The following is an 18,776-nucleotide window of genomic DNA, read 5'->3' on the forward strand; positions in this document are numbered from 1 at the left end:
TTATTTTCAAGACTTAAAGTGACTTAAAGTTTAATAAATTGGAACAGTCAGAAAAGAACGCAAACAATAGGCATTTGTCCAGTTGCCTGCCCTCCAACACATCGATTTATCACGTTGAATGTAAAGAAGCTTTGGAGAAGGGAAAGAAAAAAGATGGTTTAAACTGGTGAAAGAGCTGTTCAGAAAAGGAAAATAAAAACACAGAAAGGAACAGGAGAGTTAAATTCCAAGACGCTTTTTTTCTACTCACTCCTTACTTCTTCTGTACACAGCAAATTGTCTCTACATTTTATCCCTCTTTTATTAATCATAACATCATTCAATCATCTATCAGAAAGCATTGCTGCTAGAACATGAAACACACTTTTATTTAATATATTCAAATCATGTCGATTTAACAGAAAATCAAACTATTTTCAAGTCTCTCTCTTTCTCCCTCACTCTGAGAGGTTGCGAAACAGCCTCATTCCAGGCTGAATAGTAATGGCGCTTATAGGAAAAATACAACAACATTATTATCGATCCAATTTATAAGCTGCTGAAATATCTCTAAGAGTAAGGTAAGTACAGCAGGTCCATTTCTGACCTCCCTTTTTATTCTGTTTTTACTCTGGGAAATATAACAGGTTGTTTTGTTCCTCTTACTTTGTCCATTTGTCTCCATTATTTCCTGTCATGTTTTCTCTTAGGTTATATCATGAAGAGAGGGGCCTCATGTAAACTCAAAGATTTATGGACAGAAGTTTTAAAAGGGGCAGAATTTTTCATACACACTAATAATTTCCTCATTGCCATTCACACATGACTTTGTCCCCTGAAGTTTCTGATGCTGCAGCTGAGGCGCTGTCCTTGGTGCTGAAACTTTAGCAGCCTCAACACTCCAGCGCTTTGCAGCATTTTGGAAAGATGCAGCGTGGACTCTTTGATTAATTGATAGCAACTACTATACATTCCATGTACCGTACATACTGTTCATATTGTCAATTCAAATTAACATTAGTATTTTCTTTATCATATAACTTACAAAGAAACAGAAAATATGATATGAAGGCTTCTTTTGCAAAAACAGTTATCTCAGTTTTGATTTATTTTCCCAAGAAAATACAGTCCAAGAAAACATCAAACTGGTGTTACTTTAAGATATATTTAATGTTTTTTGTGTTGTTTTTTTCCTCTTAAATTACTGTGCATGTGTATTTAAAGAACTACTTTTATCTTTCTTTTTTTTTAAGTCTTCATATGTCTCATTGAGCAACACTCTGGGTGAAAATATACAATTTAAATACTAATAATAATATTCATATTAATATTAATAATAATAAAAATAACAGTTATCATCATTATCATTATTATTATTTTGACCAGATTTCAAGATCTAATGGATAAATATTGAACTTTTAAATGTTGCATTCCAGTAGTTGCACCATATAAATGAAAAAAAAAATACAATTTAAAAAAATATATTTTTAGAAATTAGTCTACATTAACTTCTCTGATTTAAACATATTCAGATAAGAGGCTAGGTTAGTATTAATCATCAACATCGCTCAAGGGGCCTTTGCAGGCACTGTAATCCTGGAGATGCAGAATTAAAAATAAAAATTTTTTTTTAAATCACTGGTTAAATATATCTGATGTAGCTGGAGGTGGCTGTAAAGGGTTGTGGCCATTCATTGATCTGCTGCCTGGTGAACAACAACCCAACAGGCAGAATACATGTTGGCATTTACATTTCTGCCAACCATAGATATGTAACATTTGAATGTTTTATGTATGTCGTCTTTTAATTCTTCTTTTAAGTTGGTTAAATGTAGCTTTAACCCATCTTTTAATTTTATTTATTTATTTAAATAATTTAATTTCTAATTTATCTTTTTACTTTTTTTCTTTTGTCCGCCTTTATCCTGCTTATTTTTATTGTTATTATTATCAGTGTTCTGTGTCTACTGCCTTTTTGTTACCATATTTATCTAACATGTCTCTGCCCCGAATTCCCTACTTTATTCTGCCTTCACTCTTGTCTGCCCTTTGTCAGCATTATTGACTAAATTTATTTTTTTTATTAACTCTGGGGTTTACAGCCTCGGTTTTGCCTTGTTTGTCCAAGCACTTTGTAAACTGTGTTTTTAAAAGGTGCTATATAAATAAAGTTATTAATAAAATTATATTTGCCATATAAGTTGAAATAAGTTGGATATGTTGGAATACCCAGCATGCTTGCCACAAACAGCTTCTGTCAATAAAAACTGCTTTTGTTGTTTGTTGTGCTGCTAAATGCTACTTGGCAGCAATCTCACCTAAGTGTCATGCCATCCATCATTCCCTCCTCAGCTCACACACATGAAATCTTAACTGTCACTTTAGAAAAATGGATATGATACGTATATGAAATGCACAAATGTAACATATCTGTGGTCTGTAAAAATGTCCAATGCCAGCATATTCTTTTCTGGCAACTGGAGCTGGGGGTGACCAGAAAAGTGCAATTTATTTTTAGAAATGTCCAGTTCTGTCTGTACCACTTTATACGCCTCCATTCAAACAGCAACTGTGCCAATGGAAATGTGATTTGTTACATCTCAGTTACATGTTGACATAATCTGCAACCCTTTCAGTGCGATATCCTAGCCAATGGGAATACAAAATGAAACTACAATTCCCAGATGTCCAATAGGAACGCTGTTAGGGCGGGACAAAGCACTTGTAATTACAGAGGAACTGTCCATATGTATTGTATGAAAAAATGGAAAATGGTAGTGGATTAAATGCCTTTGGAGGCTACAAATATTGTGTAGTTAAGCTGTTTTTAGCCGTATCTTAAAAATGAATTCGCCAACTTTACAACCTTATGCCTTCCTCTAAAATTTCCAGAATGCAATTTCAGAGGACTGGGTTCAATAAAAGCAGTGTCTCTCACTGAGCCACATGGGTTGAAAAGCATAATTTCTGTCCAGCGACTGTCTGTTGACTGTCTGAAAGTCCTCTTTTCAGAGTAGAAAATTCCCATTTTCACTATTAGGATCAGTTTGCACTTCTCCTGCTTCACCTCACTGAGCTCCGTATTCAGTAAATTAAAATCTTTGTAGCAGTTCAGCAAAGGCCCTGTTGGCAGGGTGATATGTAGTTTGTTTGACAGGAAATCGAAAAGAATGACACTGCACAGGAAATCTGATACAATGCAAAAATTAACAAATTTGCTGTTTAAAATGGCTCTGACTTTAAATGAGAGGTAGCAAAGACAATCCGCATACAGAAGACAATAAATGAATCGTTTTAATAAAATTCTGCCACTCTGAAATCTCACTTCTCAGTCTATCTGTGTTGCTATCTCTGTCTGGCTCACTTTTTATCCCCTATATCTCTCTCCCTCTCCCTCTCCCTCTCCCCAACTCTTTCTCCTCTCCTCACCTCCCCACTCCTCTCTCAAAGATGAAACCAATTTTTCAGCCCCCGCAGGAGACAAATTACTCCTAATAATCCCTCGTTTCCTGAAGAGGGCCTCTTTCTTTCCCGCACAGCCAAGAGACCAGAACCTTAATGGATATGCGGAATTAGGAGGAAAATGTCGGAGAGGGCTCGGTAATGACAGGCAGTGTTCTGGTTTCATTGTTGCCTTGTAAAGACAGAACTCAGTGCATTACTACATCAGCACTGTTGACAGGCTGACTTTTGATTTACGGGATGGCAGATGATGGCTGAGGTGGAGCTGAATCACCCAAACAGATCACAGGGAGAAATAATGTTTAAAAGCTAGCGCTGAGTGCTGCTGATGCAATTATGTGCGAGGGTTAGTTTTTAGTCCGTTTAAATATGTAACAGCTGTAAAGATCCCACATTTTGTCACGTGGTTCTACTTGTGGTATTATGCTTTTGTTCCGATCCTCAGATGTGGAATTGTACAGAGGGGAGGACGCAACAATTGTGAAAGCTTTTACATCTGGCTCCCTTTGAAGAGTCTCGCTTGTAATTTGATTCCTTCACCTTCCATCTTCCCAAGTCCCACAAATGTTGGCGCTTTCATCTCGGTGACCCATCTCATCTCAGTGACAGACACCTATAGCAACCAACCAACAATCAACACCTGGTCAGCAGTTTTGGTAAACAAATCAGGAGGCCCAAATGGTTCGTAATAGCAGCCATTCTGATGCTTTTACCCAAAGAAGAGGGGCAATAAAGAGATGGCGTGAGAGGAAGTGAAACTAGGTGTGTAGATGTGTGTATACAAGGATTATTTGTTTTTGTTGTTAGGCTTTAGAAAACATTTAGTCATAAAGTCTCCAAGAAATTCCACTTTTATACTACAACAGCAAATATATTACAAAATAAATGATTACACTGCATACTTTTAAAGAAATACTTTCCATGAACGGATTTGCAAAACTTTCAGTAAGACTGAATTCTATCAACTTATGCCACTTAAGTATGATGAGCATCATGCCTAGGCATATCAACGCAGAGACCTCCGGGGGAGGTCAATGGTAACACGAGACAGGCCATTTTTACTGTCCAACGTTCAGACAAAACTATAATCTTTATAACCAGACACTTTTGTACGCCCAACATCCAGTCCAACTACCTTCTAGTGACTTATGTGCAGCACAAGAACATGAGCATTTTGTGGATTTAAAAAGATGTTTCCATTGAATATAATCCACAGAAATGACCTGCCCTGATTACAGTATATTACCGTTAAACCATTTTGTAGTTTATATATAAAGTCATAAGGAGGTGGAGCTCGATTAAAAGCAATGAAGCGAAACAAACATTTCCTTGTCACAATAATTAATTGAACTTTATGTATTTAGCTGTTGACAATTTATTTATACATTTTAGTCTGTTTTACAGTTTTATTACTTCCTATATCATTTTATTATTTTTTTACATATTTATTTTTTATTTCACTTTGTGCTGTATTCTGTTATTTACCTCTTATTTACAGTTTGATACTTTACTCATTTATCTTTTATTAATACTATTACAGTATCTATTCATTTACTTATACATATATTTTTGTCTTTGTATTTATAGTTTTTATCCTGCCTCTGGTGTTTCCTCACTTGATAGCATTTCTGGTTTCAATGAGTACTACAGTTTTTTAGTGCTTTAGTTTAATCACAGTCTTGTTTTTATTCACGTTTGTGTGCTTGTGCTTTGTCTGTATCTAAAGGTGCTATACATATAAAATTGACTGAATACCATGCCAGCTCATCGCCATGCGACCATCAATGCTGAGAGCAAAACTGAGCCTTAAGTTTCTGGTGGACCCCACTGAAAGCTCCAAGGACCCCAGAGTGTCCATGGATCCCGACAAAGACACCACTGATGCAGATGACAACTTCTAGTAATGTTAGTTGTGGTGGTGAGCCAGCAGTTAACAGCTAACCGTTTTCACAACATCAACAGTGCTAACAACAACAACAGTGCTGATAAAACTAATGGTGCGAATCTGGGGGGAACCCAAGGGTGGGCGCTACGGTTCCACAATCAATGAACAGGGAAGCTCGTATTACAAAACACAGAGAGGCAGCATGACTTCATTCTCTGCTAAGGACAACATTGAGCCTCAATACCTTTCTACATCAAATGCAGCTAATTCTATGGTTTAAATATTATATACATAACATTTAATAAATAAATGGAGAAAACGTGAGAAGTGCAGTTCCTTACACACAGGGCAGCATAGAAAAATTGGGAGTCATTCGAGGGCGTCCACAGTCACCAGATCGCAACCCAGTTTAACATCTGAGGGAGATTTCTGACTCGTCTAACAGCGCTTTTCACCACTATTATCAAAACAAAACACCAACATCTTTGAGATGAATGGTGTTCATCCCTCCAGCAGAGTTTCAGAGACTGCTAGGGAGGCCTGTGGATACCCGACACTTTAATAAGCCACTTCATGTTGTTTTTCACCTTAACTTTGCCACCCATCTGTGCAACAAATCAACAGAAGAGGATCAAATTGATTCTCTTTGTAGATGGAACAAAAAGAAATGTGTTTTTATATAATTATTTAAAAGATACAATTATTTCAGGGTATTTCAGAGCCCTTTCTGCAACTTCGTGGTAATTTATGTCTAAAACAGAGGTGTAAATTAATTCATCTGAAGCTCAAAAATCACATGTAAATACATACTTTAAATGTTAAGCTGATATCCATTTAAATTGTTTTAAAGAATACACAGGGATGAGATGTAGCATCACTCAGCCCAGAGCTCCATTCACACCGCTAGCAAAATCCCAACAGCCCTGTTATTTGAAATGATGGTTTCAAGCTTGCTTTTTTTTTCCTGGTGTGTGAAAGAGACAGGGGTTGCAAAAGCCCTGAACAAAATTGGGTTCCCTCACTAGGGCTTTGCTGTTTGAAGGAGGGCTATCAGGCCAGATTAGCTCTACCTCAGTGGTAATGGAACTGGGAGTATTTTGAAAAGCATCCTCCTCCTCACATTTTAGCCTGAGGTTCCTGGTAGCTGAAGCAAGAGCAGCGATGTCTGTTATGGGATGTGTCTGTTTTGATCTGTGAATGTATGAAGTAATGGTGGGATGATTAGACAGGTTACAGATGAAAGCATAGGCCTACTTTTACAGCAACATTTTCCTTCACCTGACCCTGTCTGATAAAAAGTAAAGTCCAAAAGTCATCTTTCTTATGTGAAAGTTCTCTCTCTTTTCCAGAGAGAAAGCTTTGAATTTAACTTCAAACTTTGTAATGGCAACAATCTACACAGTAAAATAGCGAGTACAAAATTCATAAAAGTTTGCATTGATCTAAAATGTATCTTATTTTACTTGATAGTACATTTATTTATGTCTTTAAAGAAAAATTCATTTTTTGAAATGGGACAACTAAAACTGCTTATGAAAGTAATTTGTAGTTTGAAAAGAGAAATAATGAGAAATGAGAGGATTGGAAAATAAGTGAAAAAAGAAAATAAATTGCTTTGTTGCCTCATTTTACAGTATTATTTCACACAGTGTATGTAACATATTGGACTACATGGGCGCTAGCTGTTAGAACTAAACAAACCTAAACAACATTGTCTTCACAAACAAAGCAAAGCTGTTAACAGTCTGTAGTGCACACCTTCTCTCATAACTTCATTGAGGTTTCCCCAACGAGGGAAACTTACGAATTAGGGGCGAATTTTCTATTTAGAACCATGAAGAACAACCAGGCTAAACGTCTGTCTATCTGAACCTCAATCCTGCCTCAGTACTACACTATTCCTGTAATATAACCATCACAGGCGTGCATAATCATTTCTCCATCAAGCAGCAAAAACACCCACTTGATTGTGGGGCTTACAGTAATATACGCCAAAAATATGTCGACACCAAAAAAAACATTAAACCGCATAACAGTGTTCGTCGCATTAATTATATTATCGTCACCTTCCAAATCAATAATCAACACAGGCATAGCAGAGAATAACAATAAAAATTCCCTCCTACCTTCATGCATATTTGTCCAAAACAGCCCATAAAACATCCACAGAGCCCTCAGCCTTCTTTCCCCTGCATGTTTCTTTACTCCTTGTGTCTTGGACAGTTCTCTGTCCTTTTGCAATCCATGACCTCACCGGGGTCTAACTTTGGCCTGCTTAGGATCTGACTGGCTTGCTAGTTTGAGGAAATTGAACAAACTTCATTGTCTCTTTGCCATTTTGCCGGTTTCCTCCTTGCCGCGGAGGGCAGCCTTTCTTCATTCAAACTGCAGTTTCAGAACACAACATCAGCTCATGTGAGGAACACAAAATTCCCAAACTCCATGAGTAACTTTGGCAAACAGGGTATTTTTGTGCGACTTCAAAGGGAAATAAAGTGTAACAAGAAAGATAACATAAAATATTAGACAAAAAATGATTTATTGATTTTCATAGTGACATATGAAAGCTAAATTAAGCCCTACTTCTGGCTATAAAAATCCAAGCTGGTGACAGCCAAAATGCCAAACTTTAAAACAGGAGTCCAAATGTCAATGGGTAACACCATGGTTACTTCATCAATTATTTTCTTCTATGTGCATTAAATGCTAGCCATTCACTTTCGGAAGAGCTGCAGATGAGTTGGAGGCCTTCCCTCTTCCAAGAATGCAAATACTAACTAAATGTCAGTATTTATACCCTGTCTTGTGAACTTTACAATTAAATGTTTCTAATGCGACACTGAAGTCTAGAGTTTCGGGTCTATATGGAAAGCAGCCTTTCAAACCTTAAAGAGGCACACTGTGTTTGAGCCTCACCAGGAATGACACCTGCCAGCATGACGCATACACGGGGGAAGCATTTGTGCATGAAGGTAGGTGTGCAGAGCTGTACCTGCGTGGTTGCATGCCACGAGGCTGCTTGTCATTTGGAAACCTGTGAGGGTGAAACCTGCTGTGTGTGTGTGGCCAGGAGGCTTGTAGCAACAGGAGGGGGTAAACAAGTTGACCTTTACTGCTTTGATCAACCTGGAGGAAGAGGATAAGCTGGGGGTGTCAGCAAAAAGGTTAGGGGGAGGGATATGGAAGAAAAATCTATTCCAGCATAAGAAATGTTGAGCTGCTGGGTATGTCAATATGCATGCTTACAGCTATCTGTATCTGAGCTCATCTATGAGGTCGTCCCTTACCTCAGCCAGTGGGACGATTCCTTGTATGTCTGCGTTGCTGATGTAGAGGTGCGAAACTTTCTCTGTTTGCCTGGAAGTTGTCTGCATGCCAACTGAGTACTCGACGTTCCAGTGTAGAGTCTGGGTTGGCACCAGGTTGATCACATTATCCACCTCAAACTCCAGCTGCATCACCTCATATGATGGACTTTCCAATCTACAGAGAAAGCAAAAGAAAAAAATATGAATATTTCTCTGGGTAAGGACACTAATTTTAAGATTTAACCCGCCCAAAAAAACATTTGCTGATAACCACTTCGACTGGCCAGACAACGTGAAGAGTATGAGTAACCAGTGAAACAATAGAATTAATTCTACATTTAAATTTAGTGAAATGACATGACACATTAACCCTTTAAAACCTGGAGTGACATCACTTTTCTTGTGCTGCTTTCAAATGAGCTTCACAAGTATTTAAACCTTTGAACCCTGAGTAAATTGGTGCCATTTCTTTCAAAAACATGGGAAACAACGGGCAACTTGGTAAGAAATGAACTGCAAGAAAGTGTAGATTTGGGATTTTAAAAGGCTAGGGAAAAATGTCTAGAGACAAATAATTATAAATGTTTAATTTATTTATATTTACATGTATATATATATATATATATAACCTTTTCATTCTTAGAATTATTTTTGGTTTTGTTGTTTGAATTGCTTTTTTAATTTATTAGTATTATCTTTTTACTTTTTACTAATTTTACTTTTTACTATTTTTTTTATTTTTCATTTCCTTTTTTCCATTTTTTTTTAAGTTTTCTGTTTTTTTGTTTTTTTTTAAGACATTAAGCCGATTTGCCCAATTTGCCCAAAATGGCGGCTTGTGCCCTGTAACTTCAGTGTAAACCACATTTAAAGCATTCTGTTACAGACTGTGAGCCTCTGTGTACTAAAGGCTGGGGTACGCAGTTTTGTTGCTGGTTCATCAGAGATTCCTGCAGAGATAGTTGCTATTCCAGCACTGGCAGCAAGTGCCCACACTGCAAAACAACCCAAAAAAGGAAGACGGACTCGTCAAAGAGAGTCTACCTTGAGTCCACAGCTGTTGCAACTTGAATTCAGCCAGCGCAAACTTTTGGACAACACGCTAAATAATTTTCCGGTTTCTGTCACTGAAGGTAGTTCTCATCACGTTGATGTTTGTTCAAGTGTTTGTTTTTATGATGATCCATGTGCTTGCATTCAATGCAGCTGCTCGCGATTATTTGGACGGGTATTTTGGTGGGAACTCCCCCATCGTGGATATCACTACTACACAGAATTTGTCTCTCAACGGCATCCCCCTCGCAAGATGGGTGATGTCCTCACTTAAGCATAGCAGGGGTAAGTGGGAGTGTGTCATCCATCTTTAAATACAGTCTAAGGTTGGAATAGTCTATAGCAGCGGGGAGTGGGGCAGAAGGACAGCGAGGTGTGCTAGCTAGCTAATTATTGTTTCATTCGTAGTTTAATAAAAAGAGAGAGTGTGGAGAAAGTAGCAGCTGAGAAATTGTGCAGAGTAAATCTATATAATAAAAATAGGATTAAATAAATCACTTTATGGGAAGCACCAGGCTACTGTGTAAAGCACTTGCAAATGTCTGTGTTGATCTGGTCGGAGGGGCTTAGGACAGAGAGAGGAGAGCCACACAGTATATTTTCAAACTCTTTTTTTTTTCTTCAGATAACTGCCTACCCCAGCACGTCTCTGGTTCTGAAAAAAAGAAAACCTGTAGATTACATCTAGACCAAGCACTTGTAAAAATGTGATTATAATGATAATAATGATGATGGCAAAGATCTTGGTGATGGAAGCGAGCACGTCTGCTTTGAGTTCTACTGAGGAGATGCAAAAGCTGTCCATGTGTGCATATGTGTGTATGTGACTGTGTGCTTGTGTAAGTGTGCGTGGGAGTGCAATGGGGAGTCAAATAATGCCATCCAACAATAATGATACATTTTACAGCTAAATGGACAGACGCCATTCTGCCTCACACATTCTCCAAAAGAGGCCTGTGCATATATGTTGATGTGCCTCTCTATTGATTTTGGTGAGTGTGTTTAATGCTAATATGTTGGGCATCACCACAGAGCAGTAGCATTGTTCAAGATGTTTTGGATACAAATCTGCTTTAGCTTAGCTTAGCATAAGGACTGAAAACAGGATGGCAGCTAACCGGGCTCTGTCTAAAAGTAAGAAATCTGCCGACCTACATCTCTAAAACCAAGGTGTGATTTGGTCACAGGGATTCCAAGAAACATAATCCATCTTAAAATCATTACAAAGATCTATCAGTCACTGGCAAAAGAATCTGTTCAGAAAATCTCCAGATAACTTTATACTTTAAAAAATACTGCAACTTTTCCTTGAAAAAAACATTTTCTTCACTTCTACCTCTCTATCTTTATTCCTACACATAGAAATTTGTCTGTCATTTTGACATCTTGGATTCGTGCTGCACATCATGCCCTCACAACTTTGTGAGACTGCCATTACCCGCTTTGCCTCTCCGCCTGTCAGACATCCTGATTCTGTCTGCTGCTTGTGTGAATCACATCACAGAAACTCTTTGCATCTCCTTCCTCTAGACCTGAGCCAAAGATGTCATAGTTAGGGTCGGGGCAATATTTGCAAGTCAGGATTGTGGTCAGAATCAGAACGAATGTATGAATGAATGACTACGGGGTCAAAATAAAATAAATTGCCCACACACTGCAATAAAACGCTGTGCTTGAGGTACTTTAAGTCTCTGCACACAGAGCATAAGAAACACAGGGGGCCTTAAATAAAAACACTATCTGAAATGTGACAGTACATTTTCCACAGCCAGGATATCAGTGAAATATGCCCACTTACAGTTCCCCATAAGTGCAACACAAAAGGTCTCCTGGGTGGGATTTTGGAGACAAACATTCAACGCACACCATAGTCAACTGTTTCACAGCATCAAGAAGGAGGTTTGAAAAAAATTTAGGTACTATTAGGCAACAACAATTCTCTGTAACTCTAACTGTATGTCTGACTCCATTTTTTCTTATTCCCCTGTCAACTGACACAATCTGTCTGTCACACTCACACACGCATGCACACACACACACACACACACACACACACACACACACACACACACACACACACACACACACACACACACACACACACACACACACACACACGTCCAGTGACCAGTGGAACATGAATTAGAAAGAAAGAAGCAGCTGTAAATTGATTTCGGAGCCGGTGTTTTATAGCTCTGTCTTACCAACACACACACACACACACACACACACACACACACACAGAGAGATATATATGGGTTAAAGGTCATGACAAAGCCAATTGCTAAGGGGCCGTGATATCTGGCATGTGTCTGTGTGTGTGAGTGTATGTGTCTAGGGAGATGGGGGTGAGCGATGTGTTACACAGATAGATTAAGGAGAGAAAACTGATGGGTGTCAGCTTCCCTTGACCTCTTCCAGATCCCTCCATCATGCCTGCTTTCTTTCATCTGTCTGCTTCTCTCTGTCTCCACCAAAGTCAATCTTATGTCATCAGGGCTGGGCAAAAAAACTACGATACCAGTTCAAATACCAGCACCCTTTAAGTGACACATATGCCAACACTTTCCTTCTACCTCAATACCCATCATGTGAAATGAAGCATTTATTCAACTACTTACTATTACTATTACTACTATTACTAATCACTATTTACTTTTGAACATTTGGAGGCATTTTGTTATGCTGAACTTCCACCTCCATCAAATACATGGCACACACATCTACCACTCCACAGACAGTATGGGCTCTAGCTGCTGTGGTAGTGGGCCAATCACAAGTCGCATTAAATTGAAGAGGACTTGCAATGGTTTGCCTTGAGCAAAACCATACAAATAGTTATTTTTTTCTATATCTTGATACGAAATAGATCAGATGCAGCTATCATTTGATTAGAGAGGTTCCAATATGAGTTGTTACTGGGTTATTTTGGTCCATCCATCCATTGGCCCTCTATGCATTAGAAAGAAAACAGAGATGAAGTAAGCTTTTGCTCAAGAGGTAGAACACTTACAACGATTCGAATGCTTTGTGCCAGACGTAATGAGGACTGTGTGAAACAATAGCGGCCGGATCTCCTATTACAGTAAAACAGAAAACTGAAACATGTTTCTGAAAACATTTGAGCTGAGAAATATACAACACAGTAACAGAATCTTGGTTTGAATTTGGTATATGGTTTTAATGTTCGATCTCGGTTTCTTCAGCCTTGGATTTTGCTGTGCAGGAAGCAGTGTGTTGCCCACTTCCTGTATACTAACTCTCCCCATTACAGCAAAACAGGGCGTTAAGTTGTTTCTGAAAATGTTTTCAGTGAGAAATAGGCAGTGCAGTAACTTAACCTTGATTTATACTTATTCAGCACTGCCTAGTTTTAAAATTTCGGTCCGGGTTTGAAAGAGAGAGAGAGAGAAAGGCGGGTCTATCTTTTGATCACTTGGATACTCTTTGATGTGGCGATTGATGGCCAACAATATAAAAATATCTAAGTAAAGTCTGTAGTTCGAGCAATAGCCCCAAGAGTTGGCAAAACTCTTCTAAATGACGTGATTTACATTATTTGGAGGAGTCTCGCTGTGGGGGGAGAAGGGATATCTGGTCACTGGTTAGATAGAGGAAAGTTTACCACAGTTTATCTACATATACCACCCACAATGCCTTGATATAAAGCTGGTTGAAAATCTGCAAAGTGTCCCTTTAAGTACTGAAAACACAGCCCTAAACATTATGTTATACAATGACCACAGTTTTAACTCAGCCCAACATTAGCTCAGCAAACCATTGCCTTACAACTCGTTTGCGGTGCCAATAAAAACTGCCAACAAATGACAGTACAGCATGTCATGGTAATATCTGCCCTGTCCATGTCAATATTTGCCAGACGCAAGTTCTCTTAAACCTGTAACCTTTCCCCAGCTGTACGCCATGGTTTAAAAAGTCTAAATTCAAAACACAGTTATTTTCAGGCACAATCATACAAGGTTATAATGCTGCTAAAATAAACAGGCTTCCCCTTTAGCAAGTCTTTGCTTAAATTCTTCTATTAGTGGCTGTTAGTGAGCAGTCACAAGCTGCTCTTTTCTGTTGGCACAGTCAGAGAGGGAGATTCACAGAGACAGAGATTCAAAAATAAGTAACATTGGAAAATAAACAACCCAAACTCAACTAAAGCCTGAAGGTTCAAAATTACGCAAACCTGATTCAAGCCTGGCAGGTCCAACAAAGTTTGGATTTCAGGTAGCAGGACTTAATATGATAATGTAGGTTCTCAGCTCAATGTCTAATAATTGAGGTGAGACATTTACAGAGTCACATGAACATTCACATCATAGAATAACTCTTGACAATTTTTTGACTGCAATTTGAGGTGTCAGGTTCATTTTGTTTTGGATAGCCCAGCACACATTAATCAGTTACTAACTAACTAAATCACTGGTTTCATCATGATACAATATTATATTAATACTTTGGACAACATGATATTTGCTGATAACACAAAGTCTGCCTCAATAAGATTTCGATTCAATTATTTAAGGGCCTGCGAACAATATTAGCTAATATTATATGCTCATTTAACACAGGAGAAGCTGCCACCACATTCTTTGCTTTTGACCAAAAAAGATAAAAACAACATATACATGACTGGAAATAACTGAAACTCATTCAAACAGTTTGAAAACGCTTTCTGGAAAACAATGTTTTCATCCTAACTTAAACCATGATCTTTTTCTTAAAACCTCAGGGCTATCTGATTTAAAGAAAAGCTTCTCGCAAAATCCTAAAAACATTGATTAACAACAAGATCTTTTAAAAAAAAAGGTCCAATAATAACTGCAGAGATCAGGACAAAACAACTGTCTTTTGTAAGTCACATTTCCCCCCACATATGCAACATGCTAACGTTATTAGCATAAGCCTAAGGCGTTTTACATTACATACATAAATTAGCTTAGCGGCTAGCAGACTTTTCCTCTTTACAAAACTTAACAAGTTTGCAATTATCTCTGCTTTCTCTAACTCACCGCTGGTTTAAGTTCCCTCTCCAGACAGAAGCGCAGATGAATTTCAGCCTGCATGCATTTCCTCAGTGCGCTTTTGCTTACATATGACATGTGTTCAGTCTGTTAAGTTGCAGTTTCTCTGAAAGCAAAGCATTTCCACACTGATGATTTATTCCCCAGTGAATAGCATTATCCTTATTGTCTTTCTCGTGGCTGCATGGCATCATCTGCCTGACGCTGTGTGACAGTGACAGAATTTCGAAATAAATAAAGATAAAATGGATTGACGTTTACACTTTGCATCAATGTTACGTGATTGTTGCTCATTTAATTTTTATATTGATGAAGTTCGATGGGTCATTACACCCCTGCTATCTATTAAATGGGGTAAAACTGTAATGTTTCGGGATATAAATGTCGTCTTGTTCTTTCTTTGTTGTTGAACAATCCTTTCACCTCTCAAACTACCCTGTGCAAAAATCGTCCTCTGTAAGATTTAGTGCTGTAAGTGCCTCACTGAGGGACACACTAAAGAATACAGTAGTTTCTATGTGATGCCACAGAATAGCAAAGACAGACAAAGGAAGAAAGAAAACTTTTTCCAGATATTTTTTTCACCTGAATGAATAAAAATTTTTCATTTTTTGGTGAGGTCCACCGTGCCCTATATGTGTGTATATCAATCAATACGACTTGTTGTTTAACCTCAAAGGACACAGTAGCAGAAGCCCTATTTCATATTTTTCAGGGTGAAATCTAAAATACAGCAGAGGTTTAGACACATACACAGCAAGACACAATGCTCTGTCACTCTCGCTCTCTGTTCCTGTCTCTCTCACACTCACAGACACTTGCACACAGGCAATGCACAAACAACACACCGCTCTCTCAGTCTCCTCCACACACACACACGCACACAAAGAACCACCCAGAAAATGTTGAGTGTGTTTGGGTGCAGTGTAATCGCTGGAGCTGAAAAAGCAATGTGTCTGCAGTGACAGGTTCATTCAGGTGTTAGCTCCGTCCCAACCACAAGGCTCCAAAACAATATTACACTGTCCTCTAGTGCATAGGCGTACACACTCACACTCACACTCTCTCACACACACACACACACACACAGTAGAACATTGTTCGGCAACACTCAAAACCAACCAAACAAAACCATTGCAGAGGTTGACACTTTCTCATTGTCTCTGTGTGTTTTTTCCTCCAGGCGATGCTGACCTTCAGCTATTATCCCTGTTACTGACACCGTGATGCAGGTTTACAGTGTCGGCGTGAAAGGGTTACCGTGCGTCATCTGAGGTGGTTTGACAACCAGGGTAACATTCAGTTTGGACACTGTATGTTCACTGAAAAGTAAATTCAAACATCTCTATCATGTATGCACTGTAGAATTAAATATTGTGTAATTGGACCATTCAGCAATTGTGTGTACCAAACTACTGATCCAGACTTGTATATTTGTGAGTTATACTTCTCCAAGGTTACACATAAATACATTGGCAGATGTTTATGGAGGAGGGTTTTAGGGTTACCCATAATCATAACTGAATCCCTTCGCTTGTTTGTGGAGCTGAGCATTAAGCAAGGCAATTGGCTGATTATACAATCAGGAAATGGGCTTAAACAGGAAAAACAAACAGGTAAACGCCTCCACCTGCCTCCATGTCTCAGCATAGTCTCCTGGGAATTACACTGACATTCTGCACATCACAATTTCCATCTAATGGCAAAGCATAGTGCCAATGTAGGACGCACTGTACTACGCAGCCTACGTTAAAGCTCTGGCTGGACCAGATTGCGTCCAACTCAACCAGCCAGGTTCAGCTCTGGCTGTAATTTCTCAATCTCAGTGTTTTTTTTAAAAATACAGACCTTATAGTCCGTGTAATGACATGGATATTGTATTAGCTGTGTTGCCAGCAACCAGTCCCAACTTCTATCTCTCACCAATGAGGAGAAACATTATACAATCTTTATACAGTATTTATTGAATATAATATGGTATATGACAGTTTTGGGCTGCACGTAACATTTGGTAGGAATAGATGCATGTTGAAGATGGAGTCATAAATGTCTGGTAGCCCACTGAAAAGACTTAAGACCACTTTAGCTTGTAATAAATGTTTCAATATTTGAGAAGTTTTTGTTTGTTTTTCTACAATGAAAATTTGGGTTTTTAATTTGGGTTTGGATGCCAAACTTCCCCAGTGGTTTGTGCTCGGGTCAGGCTTTGGACAGAAAGGTTGGGTGGATATTTTGGGCCCACAGCTTTAATGTACATATGTAGTGTGGTGGAAAGTAAGAGCAGGGAGATTGAGGTGCTGGATGGGCGGAGAAAGTCTGACTGTCATGCAGTAAATTAATTTAGGTTACATACCTGACATCAATGTTTTCATTATATTTAATCATACCTTTTCTCTATTTAGTTGCATAACCCCCAACCATACCATAATTACAGTTTATTTGCCAGTACTCCAAGCTTTTCATCACATAATTCAATGTGGAATTGTCCAAAGTGACTGTATTTGTCTACTTTCCTTCCTACTGTAGTCATCCATCTAACTAATTGCATGTCTGTCTATATGCTGACCTACATGTCTGGGCCTAGAAGAATTTTGGAGTCAGTGTGTTTGAGTAACACCCTGGAAAAGCAAGCCATTATGTAATTTCGCTTGTGTCATTGTTGCCTGGCAAGGCCATGGGTGAATTTGCATGTGAAAGACGTGATTGACAGCTCTCTCCTTCCATCCGATATCAATGAGGCACATTCCTACAGCTAATTAGATGGTTGGCTGGATGGGTCTTTGCCTTCGCTTTCAAACAAGAAGCCTCAGTTAATTTTTTAGTTGCTGAAGTCATTAATTCAATCAGTTATTTGTTCATTACATGTTGATAATACCTAGTTTAACAGTTGTAATCGAGGATGAGAAGGTGAGTGAAATCAGTCCTATAGTCAATGTTTTCTTAAATCTCCTGACAAAAACTAAGATGTCTCGTTTTTGAAGGAATCAGAGAACAAAGACCAAATGTTTTTTTGTCTGAGAAAGTTTCGTCATTGTGCCTGATATTCTAGAAATATTATTGCCAATTGTTCAACAGACAATTAGATGTAAATACATTATATCCACAACACAGGTAGTGTTTCCACTGTCATTCAAATACATTTAAATTCTTAATCAAGTTGGATGGAAAGCTGTGCATATATACCAACACGCTTACTTTCTTTAAACACAATAGTCTTGAACCCATGTTTCTGGAGGTTGCGGAAAGGCATTCTGGGAATGATTAGTAAATTCTGTCTGAGGCAAAAGTACATAGTGAAGGAAAGTGGCTACACCACAAAACATAAATTAGGCGAGTACAATTCATCAGAAAACAACTCTTTGAACCCTTCAAAGAGTAAGAACATCTGAAGGTGAACTTTTATTCCTGACTCACCGTGTTACTACGAGATAATTGATATAGATAGTTTGATACACAGCGAGACAGACAGCCAGATACGTATCTTTTTGATAGTGAATGTTTCCCTGCCTATGGAGACTGGCCTGGCTTAGCCTATAAACCCAGATAAAAAGATACACTTCTGGCAGCGGAGAGTGTCTTGCGAGACGTGCAGGCTGGACTCACTTCTTACGCTTGTGTGTAACTGGTTTGGCCCTTCTGGAGTCTCAGAGCTGATTAGGAGAGATGATTGACAATTTTTCCCCCCTGTTTATCTATTTAGCCATCAATTAAACGATTTAGTTTCCAGGCTGGGTCAACAGAGATAAAATCTTGTTTGCAGCCTCACTGATTCTGTTCTTCCCTCATTCTTAGTCATCTTTATGTGTTACTGTCTCTCCACCTGCACGTCTGCCTTTCCATTCATCCGTCAGTGTATCTGAATTTAATGGCTTCCACTTTGATATGGGCATAAAAATCTCAACAAATATTGCATGGATTAAAATGAAAGTTTATTCAGACACAAAGTGTCTCCTACGGATGAACTGTACTTAATTTAGTGATTGGATGGATTGGCATACATTTTTTAGAGACATTCTTGCTACCATAAGAATTAATTGTAAACGTCTGTGATAGTCT

General features: G+C 38.5%; 1 protein-coding gene across 1 annotated transcript in view; it reads right to left on the minus strand.

Moving 5' to 3' along the window:
- Positions 1-18,776, minus strand: part of LOC121944502 (transmembrane protein 132C) — a 347,177-nt gene that overhangs the window by 85,697 nt on the left and 242,704 nt on the right. Inside the window, exon 6 of the mRNA XM_088076513.1 lies at positions 8,614-8,809. Coding sequence (XP_087932639.1) covers positions 8,614-8,809 — 196 coding nt within the window. The remainder of the gene's footprint in view (positions 1-8,613; positions 8,810-18,776) is intronic.

This window comes from Plectropomus leopardus, chromosome 4, assembly GCF_026936395.1.
Source record: "Plectropomus leopardus strain MGB_pleo_1.0 chromosome 4, ASM2693639v1, whole genome shotgun sequence".
NCBI classification, from domain to species: Eukaryota; Metazoa; Chordata; class Actinopteri; order Perciformes; family Serranidae; genus Plectropomus; species Plectropomus leopardus.